General features: G+C 41.9%; 1 protein-coding gene across 1 annotated transcript; it reads left to right on the top strand.

Moving 5' to 3' along the window:
- The first annotated feature begins 1,929 nt into the window (after nt 1–1,929).
- scinlb (scinderin like b) lies at nt 1,930–14,809 on the top strand. The gene is made up of 17 exons (XM_085378803.1): nt 1,930–2,053; nt 4,098–4,284; nt 5,298–5,452; nt 7,606–7,767; nt 7,905–8,054; nt 8,454–8,543; nt 8,664–8,796; nt 9,126–9,214; nt 9,316–9,531; nt 9,622–9,755; nt 9,935–10,025; nt 11,049–11,219; nt 11,313–11,487; nt 11,949–12,064; nt 13,447–13,524; nt 13,623–13,683; nt 13,927–14,809. The coding sequence occupies exons 2-17, from the start codon at nt 4,104–4,106 to the stop codon at nt 14,085–14,087; spliced, it is 2,163 nt and encodes a 720-aa protein (XP_085234929.1). The 5' UTR covers nt 1,930–2,053; nt 4,098–4,103; the 3' UTR covers nt 14,088–14,809.
- Nucleotides 14,810–19,306: the final 4,497 nt, after the last annotated feature.

Here is a 19,306-nt window from a genome sequence, read left to right as displayed (position 1 = left end):
TAGAGAAACGTCAGCTGAGGAACAGCTACACCACGAACTGTGCACACAATTTTAGACAGTTTTGCATACTTGATAAAATATCCAGTTAGCCATGTTTACCACTCCAACCCGCTTCCTTCTGTCTTTGGCTTGTAAAACAAACCGAAGCTTTAATCAGCTGTTACCAGGTTGTTTTCTCATGTAGTTGCTGCAACAATCTGATCAAGCATTAGTCAGCTGCTGTAAGTTTGATACAGAGAGGAAGCACGATCTTTCATCTGTCCAGAGTTCTCAAGAAGCCTTTGTAATTTCACACGGCATTCTCAACTTGTGAGCCTTGTGTAAAGAAGAACAAAAAGCAAAACGTGATTACACTGAAATATTCTGCATGATATTATGTGAAACTTTCTAATGTATACACATTTGCAAGATGCACTTTTTAAAAGCTTTTTATCTGTGTATAACATTCTTGAAGAATCTCAAAGCAAATTCACCCAAAGGTCAGACTGTAAAATGTTCAGAGAAACTGGGACAAACCCGAGACTCTACAGGCCTCAATTAGCATTTAAAATGTTTATGACAGTTCAGTTAGAAAAAAACTGAACAAGTATGGCTTGGTTGGAAGGGTTGGCAGGAGAAGGACTGCTCTCTTTAAAAGAATATGCCAGCACTGCTCAGGTTTGCAAAGCTGCATCTGAACAAACCACAAAGCTTTGCACCAACGTCCACTGATGGAGAAGACCATGCACCATGTTTGGAGAAAACCAATCACAGCATATCAGCACAAACACCTCATACCAACTGTCAAGCACGGTGGTGGAGGAGTAATAATTTTGGCTTGTTATCCAGCAACATGACCTGGGCACCCAGCAGTTATTGAGTTGATGATGAACTCTGTATACCAAAGTATTCTAGAGTCAAATGTGAGGCCATCTGTCTGATAGCTAAAGCTTGCCCCAAATTGTGTCATGAAAGAGTGCAATGATCCCAAGCACAGCAGCAAATCTACAACAGGATGGCAGAAAAAGAAAGGAATCAAAGTGTTGCAATGGTCCAGTCAAAGTCCAGACATCAACCTGATTGAAACACTGTGGTGGGACCTTAAGACCTTTTTGTTAAACAAATAACAACAAATATGCAACACATTGTTGTTCATCTGACATTATCTTTAAAGAATTTCAGAAGGTGTGGACCAGGTGAGTTTTTAATTGGTGTCATTAGAACTCAAAGGGGTACTTTCTGTTTCGCTGCGCCTGTTGTAAAAGAAGAAGTACAGCAGGTAGATGCTGGGTGTGACTTGTGCAAGCATGCCTTCAAACGTGAGTGGTATTTTCATGTGTGCAAATGGTGAGATGCCCCGTGGGTTTTGTGCACCATGGTAACAAAGCCAAAAGTTGTTTTACATAATGTGTTTATCTTGAAGCTAATGAGACCGAATGAATGTTCTGGATGCTCTCGTTTAGAGGTATGTGTGGTGTCCTGTATCTGCAAGGGCTGGCTGGTTTATTCAAGCAAGGGGGAAGTTGAAGTGTCACTAACATCTGTATTTCAAATCAACACACAGCTGTCTTTTGAATATAGCCGTTGACGCTGTTTCCCAACTCACAGTATCTGATTTCCTATGATACCTCTGCATTATAGGATTTTAAAGGCAGACACATTTCCCTGCTCTTGTTTTTCCTAGTCACACCGATCTCAAGCCAAACCTAAAGTCACGCATTCTGGTGCTACTTCTAAGAAGCCACTGCATGCTGAACTTTGTCCCTCCCTACATGAAAGCTTTATAATCTGCGCTGTGCAGTCCACGGTCGTGTTGGCACAGCACTGTAAAGGCAGACTTTCTTCCTGAATCAAGCCTCTCTTCTCAGAAAGCTTCTCTCCGCCTGAGAAGTATTCATGCTGGACACTCCCCCAGCACCACTCCTCCTCCCCTTTCTCTTCCTCCGTCTCGTCACCCACAGCACATCAAAACCAGAGAGTGTCCATAATCGCCTCACTGCCGCATCTACGACCTCCATCGACTCGTCTGCGCATCTCTCTCTCTCTCCTGTGTGATTCATCCTTCAAACAAACTGTGAGTTTCCCCCTTTTTTTCCTCTCCCCCCCCCCACCCCAGTCTACGTGGGTGCACACGCTGTGGCATTTCTGCACTTTTAATTCTTGCATAATTTCTTTAGATCAAAGGTGAACAGCTCGCGATCTTAGCTGATAATCGCTGACTTTCGCTCTCATGTAGCCAGGCAGGATTGGGACGTTTAAAGCGAGTGAAATTCCAGATGTGGAAAGTTTCCAGCTGCTGTTGTTTTTTCCCCCTCTTCTTTTTCTTCCTCTTCCTGAGTCACAGCAGCCAGCGAAAGGGGCGAAAAGGAAGGAGAGAACGCGTTAGAGTTCGTGATATTCGATATTCTTTCATATTGCTGCTGATCGTTATCGTTCGATTGAAATATAATTGAAATGGAAGCTTTAATTGGAACATAGACAGTGGTTGTTAAGAAGTTATGCAATAGACAAAAAAGAGGAAGAAGCAGTACAGACTTCATTCTTAACACAAATGTACTTTTTTAAAAATGTAAATATATCAGAGGTCTGCAGCAGACAAGCACAGCTGGTGGAAGATGCTCTTCCCAGCATATGACCCCCACCCCACCACACAGAGATGCAACATTGTGCTCATTACTGTGTTACATTAGCGTTAATATCAGTGCATCTGTTTTCAATTCATGCACTTTATGGGGTCTGGAGGTTTTGTCCGTGATGCAGCACTTATTGATCAGCCTCTTACAGGAAGTCCACTCAATTTCTTTCCTTCTTCACTGAAAGCTGAGCTGCAGGCCGCTCGTTTAAGACACAGCACTGCAAACATCGCAGTAACAATAAGTGGTGATCATGATGCTGATTCCTTGGATTGTGTTTGTTTGGTATGATTTAAACTCTCAGTAACATTAAATATTTCAGCCTGCGTGATGAGCACTGTGGTTATCAGATGAAGGGGATGTAAATTAAATGCAGGTTTATGGTTTTACAGCAGTGGAAGTGGACGTGGTCAGAGCTGCGTAGTTAGAGAAGTCTTAGTCTGAGAGTACAGCTATAATCCTGCAGCCACACTTGTAATCAGGCTCTTCTGTAATCTGGACAAACTAGCAATCTGTACCGTATAATCTCTCAATTTCTTTGGAGCAAACGTTCAACCTTATCACAATATTCATTTATTTAAGAAGAACCTCCTGTGAGTTCCTGGACTCAGTGCTTCAGCTTTCTCACTGTGTTTTGTAGCAGTCCAGACGTTATGTGATGTTATAGAGTCACTCCAGTATCAGCCATAAAAAATATGATAGGAGTTTATGAAGCAAGCAATACAGGTCACGCAGCACTGTCAGCCTGGAATGTGGTATTGTTTATTTTAGTGGAGATATGATTTTCTGATTAAATGTGTGCTGATAATGGTACAAAGTTCCTGCATCAGTCATTTCTGAAAAAACGTAACTTTTTCTCAGACTCTGGTGTCACAATATGCTGCATATATTATGACTTTTTAGAAACAACAAAGGGTTTCTCAGATCATTTAGGGTTTTTTTCAATGAGTTTGTGCAAAATAAATAAATAAAATATGATACTAAGCAGAGAGTCATTGATGTACGGTTCATGGCTAATATGATTATTGAAAGTTGGTTGACAGACGTCGAGCAGCAGTGCGTGATATAGTTAAAGAACCTGTCTTTCTAGTTCAGTGTTTACAGTGAGTGTCCAAATATGGAAGTGGCTTAGAGGAGAGATAGAATGTACATTTATAAACTGCCGTGGTTAGCCTCCCTACCACCACCCCCTTCCTCCATTGGTGTTAAGACACAATCTAGCGTTTGTTGTTCAGGAAGCACATCATAAATTTGGTTGCACAAAATAACTTTTGCATTGTGTTTGTGAGCGCTCTCAGCAGCGTCTGCTGTTTCTGTCATTCTCAGAATGCTTTCTGTGGCTTTCCAGGAGTTCAACTGCAGCCACATTTTGCATGGCAAAAACATTAAAATTATTTTCTGTGTCTCTACCTGGCTTCCTTTAACTTCAAGACTATTTACTTCCTCTTTTTCTTTTTTTCTTTTTTAATCTTCATCGTGTCTCAGAGCATCATGGTTAGCCATAAGGAGTTTGAAACTGCAGGGAAGAAGCCAGGGCTGCAGGTGTGGCGTATCGAGAGCATGGACCTCAAGCCGGTTCCCAAAGCCCTGCACGGCTCCTTTTACACCGGAGATGCCTACCTGCTGCTCTTCACCACCTCAGCCCCATCATACAACATTCACATGTGGTTGGGTAAGACATGGATGCTGCAAACTGCAGTATTGCACTTTACTGAGGCTTCTGCTTAGTTTTGTTTGATTGCACCAAAGCAAATCTGTTTTCATTCCAGTTTCATGATAAAGTATGATGTTTGGCATTTTCCTCGGCTACAAACTTAAGTGATATATTCAGAGTTTTAAAAAGTCACTTCCTCTAGAGCTGCTGCGTTTCCCTGCAATTTGTAGTACTTAAACTCACAAACAGACAGGTGTAGCTTTGGGTTTAATGAGAGCAGATACCCTTGCTTCATCGTGAGCTTGCACCACAATAGCCTGGTTTTGGAAACTGCTTTGGGTTTTTAGATCTTAGACCTGAAACATCCTCCCTTGTGTGAGGAGCTTAAAGTAACAGGAGTTTGTGAAATTCCTCTTGCCTGCACAGTTCCCTTTTTGTGGCTTAGAATTAAATTATGAGTGAACAGAACGCTCAGTGATGTGCAACTTTAACCACCCTGAACAATGCAGCGAAGGAAAAGCCTATACTCCACCCCAAACGTTTTCTTTTTTCCTTTTGGTTGCATAACAAAAACAGACACATAAAACAAACTGCTGGATGACTCACATCTGGAATGCCCCTGCAGATCATTAGAGACGAGTACTAGTTTTTTGCAGGTTTGCGTAGTTCCCTGCCAGTCTGCATCCAATGCCATCCAACCATCTGCAACACATTACAGTCTTTATAACACTGGGACACAATTAATCCTTCCGTCTGGGATCAATGTTAGTCAGATAAAACTTGTGGAATAGTTTTATCCATGTTGTGTGCCATCTGACAGTAATAACAGGATACAGAGAGGCTCTGCTGCTCATGTGGTTTATGCAATTATAACCATGACTCCAGTCCTGACTCAGAGGGCGCATAAGGTTACTGCTTGCACTAAAGCGCTGCAGATTTCTCTGTAAGAAGCTTGAGTTTTGAGCGTGAATACGAAGCAGTTGCAGGACTGTTTCTAGAACTAGCCGGTTACAAACGTCTATTTTCTGCAGGGGATGAGTGTTCACAGGATGAGAGTGGAGCGACAGCGATCTTTGCCTCACAGCTGGATGACTTCCTGGGTGGTGGCCCGGTGCAGTACAGGGAGGTGCAGAACTACGAGTCCAACACTTTCCTGGGTTACTTCAAGTCAGGCATCAAGTACCAGGTGAGCTTTATGGAAGTTGGGATCTTCATGCAAACTACAGGCGACTCTGACAATCTGTGACTGAACAAAGCAATAAAAAAGATTTTTGCCAACCAGTCATAAGATACACATTTTGCTCTAACAACTGACAAATGACGAAAACTGGGGTGAGGTGGGTTGCCAAGGGGGGTCACTGACTGGTCACCGCCAGAAAAATTGAGCAACCACTCGTCAGCTCGGTGGGGAATACACATTTTTCCCCCAAGACCGGTGGTTTTAAGGGGCTGTGACTGGAGCATTATTTGGCTTCCCCTGTATTATTTATTATTATGTCGCACGTGCAAAATGGCAGACAAGTTAACGTCACACCAGGTTTCATTTTGACATGTCTCTGAAGAAACTTTGATAAGAAAAACAAGCATTATTTTGACCTGAAAATCATGCAAAGCTACACTAGCAGAGTCCAAAAAGTGAAGCTGGTAATGAGCAAGTAAATGACAGGTTCCAGTCAGCTATTAAAAGGCTATTGATAGGAGAAGAGGAACCGCTGGTTTAAATTAGTAACTAAATAAGGGACATTTCTGTAAGGATTTCTTTTTTTTCTGCTCCCAGTCCGCTATTAAATAACAGAACCATAAAAATATATAAATCCTGTAAACAGTGAGAGGTGTGATGACTAATGTTTTAAACATCGAACAGTGATCTGCTGCAGAACTCTGTTTGACTGAAACATGTCTGCAGTGTTAATGATTACCAGCATCCTGTGAACTTTGCTGTTGAGATGAGCTGATGATTCTGAAGTTCAAAGAAATCATAGCATTCCCCCTTTTTTCTATATCTCTCTGATGGTGTGTCTGATGGACTGATTGATTATAACCTAGGCAACCAGCCTCTGCAAATAAGGATACTGAGAAACACAAGCTAAACCACTTTTAACAGCCATCTGTTTCTCATAACCCCAACCCCCCTTTGTGGCTTTAGTTAAATGTAATTAGCCCGAATGCTTGCTTACTACTCTTTGGAGAGTTCTGCTCTGCATATGTTGCAGAGTCCAAGCACACTGGCTGTGTTTGGGACACAGCGAAGCCGAAACAGAACCAAACCTCACATTCTCGACAGAGCTTTGGTAACTTCACTTTCAGTAAACTATTCTGACAATAAACAGAGCATGCGTTGTTGCCACGGAAAAAATTGCTACCATTTGACCAATAACAGGATGAATGTGGTTTTCATTTGGTGGTCAAAGTAGCCACGCCCCCCGAGAGTCTAACAACACTCTAGTCATCTGACCTCAGCAGCAGAGGATGAGTCACTGACTCTTCTGGGTGGTTTTTTTTCAAAGTCTAATTTAAGCAAGTTTCCTTTGTTGTTGTTTTCACCCATATTTCAGTAAAAACCACTTTAGTCAAATTCCATTGGCGGTAAAGCTCTGGATACACAACAAACACAGCAGAGGAGGCATCAGTGGTGGCAGGCATTACACCGAGTAAGGTCAGAAAGAGCATACAAATGAGAAACTGGGGTGAGGAAGGTTGCAAAGTAGCTTGCAGAAGGATCATGTTGAGGAAAATCACATTATGAGATTTTTAAAAGTCTACAAAACACAAACATTTAATTCAACTTCTATTTCAGTTCATTTTTTGTGAGGTTATAAACTGACAAGGATCATCATGTTGTTCTTCTCCAGCAGAGGGTATTTCTGTTCATTTGCATGTTTTCTAAATACTTGCTTTGTTTATTGGCTCTACCAAGGACGGCACATTACGTGATAATCCCACCCGCCAGGTACAACGGCGTGTTGCACACAACAATCTTCATTTTATCCTCAGTCATCATGTTAGTTTCTTTTCCGCCCATTGTCTTTGTTAACTCTGAGTGATGGGATGTGGTTATGCCATTAACTGACAGCATGTCTTAAGGAACCAGTTGTTCCTTAAGATTTTACAGTCCTGTGTTAAACTCATTTCACCGTCAGCTGACTCCACACGTCCTCCCCTTGAACATTTGTGACTTACCTGGTCATTTGGCCCGTGTGTAGTAGTTGTAACTAAAACTGCAGCTCAGGTGTAAAGATAGCTCATCTTCTCTTAAATCAGCTCATCCCCCGCATTGCTTAGATTTGAAAGAATATTCACAGGATAAAACTTAATGCGAATCATCATTGGATTTCACAGAAAGGAGGTGTGGCCTCAGGTTTCAAACATGTAGTGACCAACGGCGTGGATGTAAAACGCCTGCTGCACGTTAAGGGTCGCAGGGTCATCAGAGCAACCGAGGTGAATATGTCCTGGGACAGCTTCAACAAAGGAGACTGCTTCATCATTGACCTGGGAAAGGTGAGCTGTTCTTTTTTTATTTGTGTGTGTGTTTGCTACTGTATGTACAGAGTGCAGTTTAACCTCTACAGTTTCTGTGAAATAGTTAAGGCTTTCACATCTTTAAACCTCCTTTCCCGGGTTCTCCCCTCCTGCAGGACATCTATCAGTGGTGCGGCAGTGAGTGTAACCGTTTTGAGCGGCTGAAGGCCTCCGAGGTCACCATCGACATCAGAGATAATGAGAGGAACGGCAGAGCCAAAGTGCATATGGTGGAGGAGGGGGACGAGCCGGCTCCCATCATAGAGGTCAGACACGCACATTCCTCACTCGTCTCCCTCTTCTAGCAAACGTCACCACACTTTAACCTCAGCGGTGATCACTTGAGAGCAGGAGCTTTAAGTGCAATTAATGCATTCGACAGACTTAGTCAGTGTGGGAACGACGGGGCACAATGCTGCCCTTTGTAAGTGCTGCTCATACGCCAGCTCTGTGCCAGGGCAGCTTAGTAAACACTTCCTTTACAACAAGATGCCTAATGAGATAGAGAGAGTTAGGGGAGGGCTGGTTTAACGAGCATACTTTCAATTTATAGAGATTTTTTTTTTTATCTGAATAAAGCTGTGTTTATATTTGCACTAAAAAGCATTTAATCAGTGCTAATGATGATAAACCTTTAGTGATTAATGCCCTTGATTGTTGTTTAGGTTCTAGGACCAAAAACCTCCATCGCCCCCAGTACTCCGGATGACGACAAGGTGGAGACTTCCAACAGGAAGAAGGCTGCCCTCTACATGGTGAGAAGCACAAGTGACAGTCAAATAAATGTGAACACCCTGGCTTTGATACAAGGGTGGAAAGATTTCATAGCAAAAAAGAAATCAGTACCTGATGGGGCCTCTTTCCTTTTCTTTTAGATCTCAGATGCATCTGGCTCTATGAAGGTGTCGTCTGTGGCTGCATCCAGTCCCTTCAAACAGGCCATGCTGTCTCCGGAGGAGTGCTACATCCTGGACAACGGGGTGGACAAGACCATCTTTGTGTGGAAAGGTGCAGCAAAACATTTTTGTGATAACACTTCTAACATTGTGCTTTTTTCTTCTTCTTTTTGCACAAATTCTAACAAAGAAATGATTGGAAAGCGTGTGTTTACACCTTTTTGGTCTCTCTGATTAAGGCTACACATGTGAAAGGTATATTTAAATGCTGCTGGTTTTATTTTTGGCACTGCTGAACAATAACAGGAAATCTACAGCAGTAATTTTGTGTTTTATGACTGCACTGCAATTAGCGTCTTTACGTAAATATCCGCAGATATTTCTCACTCTGAATAACATAAAGGTGAATTACACCGCCTTTGTTTTATCTGATTCCAACAGGCCCTAAGGCCACTGTGTCGGAGCGTAAAGCAGCCATGGCTGCAGGTCAGAAGTTCATCACTGATAAGGGATACAACAAAAATACAACGGTAAAGCCAACATGTACTTAGTAACTTAGACAAAAAAAAACAACAATTGTAAATCCCACAGTGCAGCTAACCGTAAAGCCAAATCTCTGTTTGACTTGCAGATCCAAGTACTTCCTGCAGGTGGCGAAACGTCTCTCTTTAAGCAGTTCTTTTCCGACTGGAGGGATAAGGATGAGACCACAGGTCCCAGTAAGGCCTACACTATTGGCCGCATAGCCAAAATGGAGCAGGTTCCCTTTGATGCCTCCACCCTACACACAAACAAAGCCATGGCAGCGCAGCACGGCATGGTGGACGATGGCAAGGGCAAAGTCCAGGTAGGAGGGTGTTAAAAAGTGAAACAATAGCACAGGTAAACACAGCTGTAAGGTTTTGGGGTTTTTTAAAGATTGGGTCTGGTGTTCTAGATCTGGCGTGTCGAGAATGGTGCAAATGTGCCCGTGGATCCCTCCTCTTATGGTCACTTCTATGGGGGCGACTGTTACCTCATCCTCTACAGCTACAGACAGGGATCACGGGAGCAGCACATCATATACACATGGTGGGTAAAACAGTAAAACATGTATAAAGCGTATAATCTCTTTAAATTAGTATGAAGTAAAAGCTGTGGCAGAGTGTGCCACACCCTGTCTAAGATCTCTCTCTCTATCTCACACACTCACACACACAAACGCACGAGTTAATGACGTGTTTCAGACTGTGTTGGTGCTACTGTGTCAGGCAGGGGCTGAAGTGCACACAAGACGAACTGGCCGCTTCGGCGTTCCTCACAGTGAAGCTGGATGACTCAATGGGAGGAGCCCCAGTTCAGGTTAGAACCTGACCCACTACACACCTCAACATCACATGCACTAAAGAAGTGTGTGTAATCACAGAAAGACCCTGTAATGTAATGTATGACTTAGAAATGTTAAAGAAACAATCTAAATAATGTGAGCAGTTATTGTATTAGCGTAATTTTTCTCCCTAAATGACTGACATGAACAGATAAAGGTGATATGAGATCCTTCATTGAGTAAGAGCTTATGGCTCTCAAACTAACCTTAATACATATAACGTTTACCTTTCTTTGAATCTACTCATCACACTTCCCACATAACTAGTACGCACCATTTTTAACTTATGGGCTGTGTAACAGCGACTAAAACAAAAATTTTCTGCCTCTCTTCCGATACTTCAAATTTATTAACTATTACAGAGGATTTAGTGTAGCTGATGAAAACTAATTGCCTCATAACGATCCCATAAGAAAGAAAAAAACACCCCCCAGGATAACCAGCAGAGGGCAGTGTTTCTATAATTTTTATTTTGATCCGATCCAACCTGCAGCACGTTTTAATAGATAAGTTGCCATAACTACAAGAATTGCATTAAAACGTGGCAAAACCTTGACCCTCAGTTAGTGCTGGTTATACATCAAACTCTCAGCCATACTGGAGACATTAAGACATTTCTGAGATGTTTTCAGCTGATTTTCTCACACAACCATGCCAACACAGCTGATATCATTGAGTATTTTCTTTAAAAATAAACTAAAGTATTTAAAATATTAGATAATAATCACGCTATATTGCTATTTAGTTAAAAATTTTCAAAATTTTCCAGTTGTGTTGCATTTATATAAAAATCACTTAGCTGAAACTCAATTTAATTACAGTGAATATCAAGTGAGCATTGATCTATTTCAGTCTTGTTATTCCTGCACATAGTGATACGGAACCTTAGATTACCACTTCACTTTGGTGTTGGTAACCCTAAGAACACAATCTGTAGCTAAACTGGAATAACTGGATTAGTCATTGCCTTTGCTGGTGAATTTTGTTAATACCCACAGGTGAGAGTGTCACAGGGTCAGGAGCCTCCCCACCTGATGAGCATCTTCAAGGACAAGCCAATGATCATCCACAGTGGAGGAACGTCACGCAAAGGTGGACAGACACAAGCCGCCAGCAGTCGCCTCTTCCACATCCGGCAGAGCTCCTCCAATGCTACCCGTGCGGTGGAGGTAAGCTGGTTTGCAACACACTGTATGTGTGTGTGTGTGTGTGTGTGTACAAGAGAGTTCTTATTTGCTCCTCTCACTTGTGTGGTTCCTCAGGTCCAAGCTACTGCCTCCAATCTGAACACCAACGATGTTTTTGTGTTGAAAACGCCAAGTGGCTTGTTTGTGTGGCGTGGCGTGGGCGCCAGCGATAAAGAGATGGAAGCAGCCAAGCATGTGGTGGCTTTCCTGGGTGGTAGTCCCAGCAATGTGTCAGAGGGCAAGGAGCCAGGTGAGTCCCCAACATAAAAGTCAGAACTTTCCTTGTTTATTGCTCAAAGAAACTAACTCTGCGCCTTTTCTTTTATTTATCTGAAGATAAAAAAGGAGGTATTTTATGGGAAATATTTAATCTCATTCTAATTCTTTTGATTTTGATTCACAATTGAGTGATAAAAGACTGTTTGGCTGTTTTTAAGTTACTTACAAAATGTAAAAGTGTATATAAGCTAAGAAATTACTTATGTAAAGCCATCAAATTCTACCTTTATTTGCCATTCGCATTGATGCCTGATGGCGTCAGTGATAGTGAACACTAACATTTCAGGTCTGATTATGATTACACTTAAAGAGCTGATGCATTTTATTAGTCAGGGGCCCAAAGAGGCTGTGATTCACTTCCTGTCCAAACAAATTAAGCATCAATTAAATGTTACGTGTAGCTAAAGTCGGTTGTGTATTCTTCTCTCACAGCTGACTTCTGGTCTGCTCTGGGAGGCAAAACGGATTACCAGACGTCAAAGAGTCTGCAGAGCGGGATCAGACCCCCACGTCTCTTTGGCTGCTCCAACAAAACAGGAAGACTCAGTGTAAGTCAGGGAGAAGAATGCAGCTCAAACTTCTTTTTTTTTTAAGAGTCACATCTGGCTAAAGATCAGGCATTGTGACCATGTCCTAATATTGTGTTGGTCTCCCTTTTGCTCCCAAAAAAGCCCTGATCGGTCTAGGCTTGGATGTCAGTAGACCCCTGTGGTATCTGGCACCAAGATGTTAGCAACAGATACTTTAAGTTGTCTAAGTTGGGAAGTGGCACATCCATGAATCAGACTTGTTTGTCCAGCATATCCTACAGGATTAATATCTGGATAATTCGGAGTCAGCATCTCAAACTCGCTGTTGTGCTCCTCAAACCATTCCTGCTTTGTGGCAGGGTGCATTATCCTGCTGAAAGAGGCCACTGCCATCAGGGAGTACCGTTCACATGAAAGGATGCACATGGTCTGCAACAATGCTTAAGGATGTAATACGTGTCAAAGTAACATCCACATGGATGGCAGGACCCAAGATTTCCCAGTAGAGCATTGCCCAAACGTCACACTGCCTCCACAAGCTCGCCTTCTTCCCATAGTGTATCATGGTGCCAGGTGTTCCTGGTAAGTGATGCACACGCACGTGGCCATCCACATGAGGTAAAAGAAAACATGATTCATCAGACCAGATCACCTTCTCGCATTGCTCTGTGGTCCATTTCTGATGCTCACGAGTCCATTGTTGGTGCTTTAGGCAGTGGACAGTATTCAGCATGGACACCCTGACTAGTCTGTGGTTATGCAGCCCTGTGCACAACAAACTGTGATGCTCCTTGTATTCTGACACCTTTCTATCAGAACCAGCATGAACTTTTTGGGTAATTTGAGCTACATTAGCTTATCTGTTGGATTAGACCACTAGTGCATCAGTGAGCCTTGGCCACCAGTAACCCTGTCGATGGTTCACCACTGGTCCATCCTTGGATCACTTTTGATAGATACTGACCACTACAGACCAAGAACACCCCACAAGGGCCTCGTTAATCCTAATATAGCCCTCATCAAACTCACTCAGATCCTCACACCTGCCGATTTTTCCAGCTTCTAACTCTTCAGACAAAATGTTCAATTGCTCCCTAATATATGTGAAAAGCACGTAGACATCAGGACAACACAAAAAAGAACAAATAACAAACAGCAGACAGAAGTCGAAGAGACGGCCCGCCATGAACACTGGCGCCATCTTGGATGAGTGCCATATATCCCACCCACTAACAGCTGCCACAATGAAGAGATAATCAGTGTTACTCACTTCACCTGTCATTACTCTTAATGTTATGCCTGATCAGCGTATAGTGCTAATTTGGGAAGGACTGTGACATTTGAACGCACCTAAACCCTGCAGGCAGTCAGTCTGAGCTTCCTTTTGTCCCATCTCTCAGGTGGAAGAAGTTCCTGGAGACTTCACTCAATCAGATCTGGCCACTGATGATGTAATGCTCCTTGACACCTGGGATCAGGTGAGGTGATCTTTCTGGCATGTGTGAAATGTCACTTTCACAACTTTTGTAGGACATACTTTTAAAATTATGACTTTTTAAATCTCTCCTGTCTCTAGGTCTACATTTGGATTGGCAAAGATGCCAATGACGTGGAAAAGGAAGGAGCTCCCAAGATAGGTTTGTTACATTGCAACTGAAAAAAAGTTTAAGAAAAAGATGATTTCCAAAGCACACGCAAGATACTGTTTGACAGCATCTTGCATGTGAAACAGAATCAGAAAACTTATTGTGCTTAAGTATTTTAAGTTTCAAATCAAAAACCAAAAACTTTAAGATCAGAGGTAAACACCACCTCTCTTCACATTCTCATCCTCCATCTCTCCACCTGTCTCTTCCCCTCTCTTCCTTCTTGTTGTGCAGCAAAAGAATATGTGGACTCGGATCCCTCCGGTCGCAAAGGAATTCCCATCACCACCATCAAACAGGGAGCAGAGCCTCCAACTTTCACTGGCTGGTTCCAGGCTTGGGATCCCAAGATGTGGGACACAGATCCATTGGACCGAATCCGTGCTCGCTTCTGAACACAGAACTCCAGGCTCTCCGTCTATGTCTGACTCCTTACCTATCCTGCAGTCCCTAATGCTGTTTTTATTCATTTTAATTTCAATCCCCAAGTGCCAAAAACCAATGCTATCGTCGTTATCACCCTTAATAGCTGCCTCAGCAACAGTGCAGTGTACTGGGCTTCATAAACAGGAATGAATCACATCTGCATGCAAACGATGGCTTCTGCTAGCAGTTATGTTTAATTGATCAAAATGGTTGATTGATCATATCCAAAAGCCTTTACATGTTTAGCAAATACCCACTGAGGGCTCTAATAGGAATAAGAAAATACGAAAGCCATTTAGGCAGCTGGACAAATCCTCTGTTTCTGTTTTTTTTTACTGTTCTACTTGTGTGTTCAGAAGGAGCCATTCTCTCATGCTTTCCTTACAGTTTCTATATCAAAACAGCTTCCTTCTTTAGTACACATAAATGCATGGTGTTTTATGATTGATAATGGAAAGTTGTATACTTGCTATGAGTTGCACGGAGCTTTTTTTGGGGGGGGATCTGTGCTCATGAATTTAAGAGTCACACAATGGTAAATGGCCTGTATTTGTATAGTGCTATTCTAGTCCCTAAGGACCCCAAAGGGCTTTACACAATCAGTCACCCACCCATTCACACAATGGTATGTGTATGTCACATGTTAAAAATCTATTAAATGGGATTTTCACATAGATGACTTTTAAATAAAGCTCACAGTGTTTCAAACTTGTGGTTATTGAGCATTCTTGAGCCTTGAAAGCCAGTGCACTGCACCACCAGCGTATTTATTATTCTGCCTACAGAAATCGCAAGGTCTAACAGCCACATATCACTAAATGTCTCTGTTGGATGGGGAATAAAGAAAAATGGGATCTTGTTGCAACAGCAGTAGAAGTAGGAAGAAGAAATGAAAACTCTGCTCACAGCTGCACTGTTCTTCAGGATGGCAACACACTTTAATAGAGGAAGTGGCCTTAGCACAATTTTTATTTTTTGCACTGCTGTGTATACTCACATTTGGGTACAGTCAATGTTATCTCCTCAAGGAGAGGACACAAACCCCGCTTCAGGGGGATCCAAAGCTAGTGTACTCCAAGTGCCAGCCCTTTGAAGCTTGGATAAATGGGAGGGTTGTATCAGAAAGTGCATATGGCATAAACTCTGCACCAAATCAAACAAACAGATCCAACCACTGTGGTGGATTCTTGGAAAATAAGGGAGCATGTGAAAGGGCCTTCTTTAGTAAAATACAACCTAAAATCTTTGGTTTACTGGAAAACCAATTTAAGATAAGATAGGATAAGGTAAAATAAGATAAAATACTGTGATTATGAGCACTGGTTACAAAAACACAAACATTTAAATAATTTCATATTAAAGACTGTGTGCGTGTGCCTAATAAGACTGAGGGCACAGGCCACCAAAGGTCCTGAGTACTTTATAGTACTTTATATATATTTGATAGAAATGTACCAAGGTCTTTATTAGCTATGTGTATAAGTCAGTGATTCTAGCTCCATGACAAAAAATGTGAGAGTCACTGCTTTAACCAAAATGTACAAGGTTATTAAACAAAAATAAACAAAAAACATAATTACTTTCATGAGGTGTGTTAGTCAATGGTGTCAGCAGTTGGTTGAGTGCTTGAATGTTTGGTGTAAAACCTGAATAATTATGGACAGGGCCAACCAAACAAATAGCATTGTTCTGGATGGACCAATAAATAGATGGAACGATAGACAGCTCTTGGGTGCCCCAGGGGGACTGCACGGGTGCCCAAGCTGCACCAATTTACACCTCCTACCAGGAACACACAAGGCAACATAGAGGACAAAAGGGGAAAACATAGAGCAGGCTTAGCGAAAGCAGCAAGGCAGAGTGCTCTCACACTAAGCCGTCAGAATATGAAGTATTTATTCTTTTCCTCACCACTATATTCAACACACCTAACAGCTTATTGGCCCTGGGCATGTATGCTGAGCAGTTTGACTGGCCAGTTGCTGTTTCCACCAGCGGATTCAGCGGTGCAACAAACTAGTTGAGACAAACCTTCACTGATAGGGTTTTATTTCTAAAAGTCAGTAATTTCACAATAAAAGTCTTTCAAACCACCTGTTTAACCTATGTACTATTTTCATCGGTTAATTTTGGAGTTGCTACAAAGAGTGAAGAAAAAGGATGAGTTTCCTGTTGTCACTGAGTGGTGCTGAGGTCTGAATCTGATAGTGATGGGTCGTTCGCGAACGAAATGGCTCTTAGAGCCGGCTCTTTGACGTGAACGACGCGAGCCGACTTCTTATCGCGAGCCATCACGTGGGTTTTTTTTTTTCTTTCTCTCACCCTCTCTCTCTCTCACACACACACTTTTTTCCCGCTTCACTTCGCACCAAAGCCTTGTGCTTTATGCTGGGCAGAGGGGGGAGGGGCAGTAGTTACACTGAGTAGCACAGGAACAGAGCCAGAGGGAGAGAGAGAGAAAGAGAGCCAGGGACAACAACGTCACATTAGAAAGGTATAGTAATCATCCACAACTATTTTCGGTTGCAGATGATAAAGGATTCAGAAAGTTTATTCATGCAGGTCCATATAACAGAGAATATGCATCTTCTTTTTGTTTTCATATTATAATTTATATTTAATTGTGTTGTGGTTTGCAGTGTTTTGTGTTGTTTTCACTTTAAATTTGTAAAAGGAAAAAGCTGAAAATTTAAATAGTTAAAAGTTGAAATGTGAATAGTTGATTTTTGTATTATATGATTTATTTATTACATTTTATGTGGAATGAAAAAATAAAAGTATATTTACAGTGGCCCCTACAGACAAAGCACATACAAACTTCAAATCACGTACGAACTCTGAAGCACGTACAAACTCCAAAACACGTAAAAACACGTACAAAAAACTCCAAAACACGTAAAAACTCCAAAACACGTACAAAAAACTCAGAAGCACATAAAAACTCAAAACACGTACAAAAAACAACAGAAGTGCTCCAGGATGCTGGGCGCAGTGTTGAGCTTTTGTTACCTAGTGGCTACACAAGCCAGCAAGTACCAACGTCCGGATTTGGTGTGTGGTAGTAACAGGTAAATGAACTTTTTTTTAAATTATTTGAATATATATGAGTGCCTGTGTATAAATACACAAACAATACACACATGCTTTCAATTGTGTAATTTAAGTGATCTAGTAGCTCTGCTTTGGAAGTTCAGTTCATGCTAGAAATGTGTTTTGGAGTTTGTACGTGTTTTGTCTCTAGGGGCCACCGCATATATTTATATATAAACATATACAAATAAAACCACTTTTTTTTACGTTAGTAATTCCTTTTGTGCATAATTTTATATTATTGTTAATAATAAATTAATTAAAGCAACAAAACAACCTGAAGAGCCGGTTCGGAGCCGAAAGAGCCGGATCTTTTTAGTGAGGCGAACCGAAAGAGCCGGATCTCTAAAAAGAGCCGGAAATACCATCACTAGAATCTGAGGGCAGCTCCTGAGTATTGGACAACAAATATTAATACTTGAAATTATTTCTTTCAAAGGATGTAAGCTGTATAGAGCACTGCACGGGTAACTTTGTGAACAATACCTCATTAAGAAATATTCAGACGATATCAGACATTTGTTCAACTTTGGCATAGCACAGTGACTGGACAGCCTTCATTTTATTCAGCCTTACTCAGTGCTTGTAAGTACAAGCAGGTAACTGCGCTCAGTGTTGGTTCAGTATGAGCTTCTGCAGGGTTTATTTGTCAAGAGCACGTTAACTTATTAAAAACGGCTGCTAGCTAGTACTGCTGGAACGTATTTAGGCTAACACGAGCTTAAATAAGCGGAGCTACGTGCAGTGATTCTGGCGTTAGTCATGTTAGCATATTAACAGGTGATGATCACGCTGGGTCCAGAGGTTGTACACTCGGAGATTAGAGCTCCGTTTCGCTGCAGTGTCCGTCCGTTTACTTTATATATTGGTGTTGTGCATTTTAAGAGAGTAAATAACGAGGCTAAATGTCCTTTCGCTTCCAGATACTGTATTTTACACCAACATGTGTATGTAAGAATTTATTAGCGGTTTAAGTCCGGAAGCCTGTGCGTGGGAGTTCAAAACACAGACAGTGCGCATGCGTGCGATGTGACGAAGCGAACGCTTTGATCGCCTGACTGTGACGTAGCGAACGCTTTGACGTGCCCGTGACGTAAAAGTCAACTGAGCCCTTATATAGACCCAGGACTCACAATCTACTACTAAGCGTTGAAGGATAGAAAAAAAAACAACAACAGCAATAGAATAATATTAAACACAAAGTGAACCCGTCTTCCTTCATTAAATAGGTTCTTTTAGATGTTAAGGAGGAATTGACTTAACCAGGCTGGCGGAGAATGAAGACAACCGGACACCTGCAGCAGATGGGGAATCAGTGAACTTTTATTGAGACAGAGACAACCTCTCAACACAGCTCACATCAGGAGAGATTCCTCATATTTGCTGTGAGGATGGGTATATATTCTCTAAAACTTACAGGAGGGGGTTGTGAGGAAAGTGCTGCATTAGCAGAAAAACAACTCCATAAAAGGAAAGCGGCCTTGGGTGTTCTAGTCTCTTCGCTTGCAGATATCTTGCACCTGCAGGATGAGGCGATCGCTTCTTATCGCTCTCAAGGCCAAAGTCGTGAGCACACATTTTTATTACACAGTTGCACAGTAACTTTAAAGCTGAACAATATTTAAAGCTGAATAATGTTTGATCGGATTATATTTTCTTCAAATCCCCCTTTTGACCCATCTTAAATGGGTCAACACACAAAAATAAGTAACATTCAAAGGAACACAGAGACGTGTCGAAGCCTGGCTCGAAAAACTCCTCGGGTCTTATCATTTGTCTTTATCTGTCATTGCAGATGAGGAGAAAAGAGTCCAGGCACCACCCTGCCCAGGGGTCGGCTGCAAGCAGTCTCGGTTCCCGACGAAAGCAGTAACAGCTGTCCTGCACACAAGGATACAACGAGTTAGTGCAACCAGGGTAGTGACACAAAATTAACAGTTCCTGTAACTCAGCAACCAAAAAGCATAAGTAATGATAAAAATGTGGAGAGTACAGAGTATACTATAATAATGAGAGATATAAACGTGAAAATGTGAAAGAATAAATCAACCATCAAATAAACCCAGAACGGTAACTGCTAAGGACATTCAAAAGTGAA

This window comes from Diplotaxodon limnothrissa, linkage group LG18, assembly GCF_057381915.1.
Source record: "Diplotaxodon limnothrissa isolate DT_005_m linkage group LG18, D_limnothrissa_male_GT1.1, whole genome shotgun sequence".
NCBI lineage: Eukaryota > Metazoa > Chordata > Actinopteri > Cichliformes > Cichlidae > Diplotaxodon > Diplotaxodon limnothrissa.
This window is presented reverse-complemented; position numbering and strand designations above follow the sequence as displayed.

Bases quoted from the DNA above. Each gene is read 5' to 3' on its own strand.
- scinlb (XM_085378803.1), top strand. From the start codon at position 4,104: ATGGTTAGCCATAAGGAGTTTGAAACTGCAGGGAAGAAGCCAGGGCTG. The intron at 8,797-9,125 runs GTGCAGCAAAAC...TGATTCCAACAG, and splicing joins GACCATCTTTGTGTGGAAAG to GCCCTAAGGCCACTGTGTCG. The intron at 13,684-13,926 runs GTTTGTTACATT...CTTGTTGTGCAG, and splicing joins GGAAGGAGCTCCCAAGATAG to CAAAAGAATATGTGGACTCG.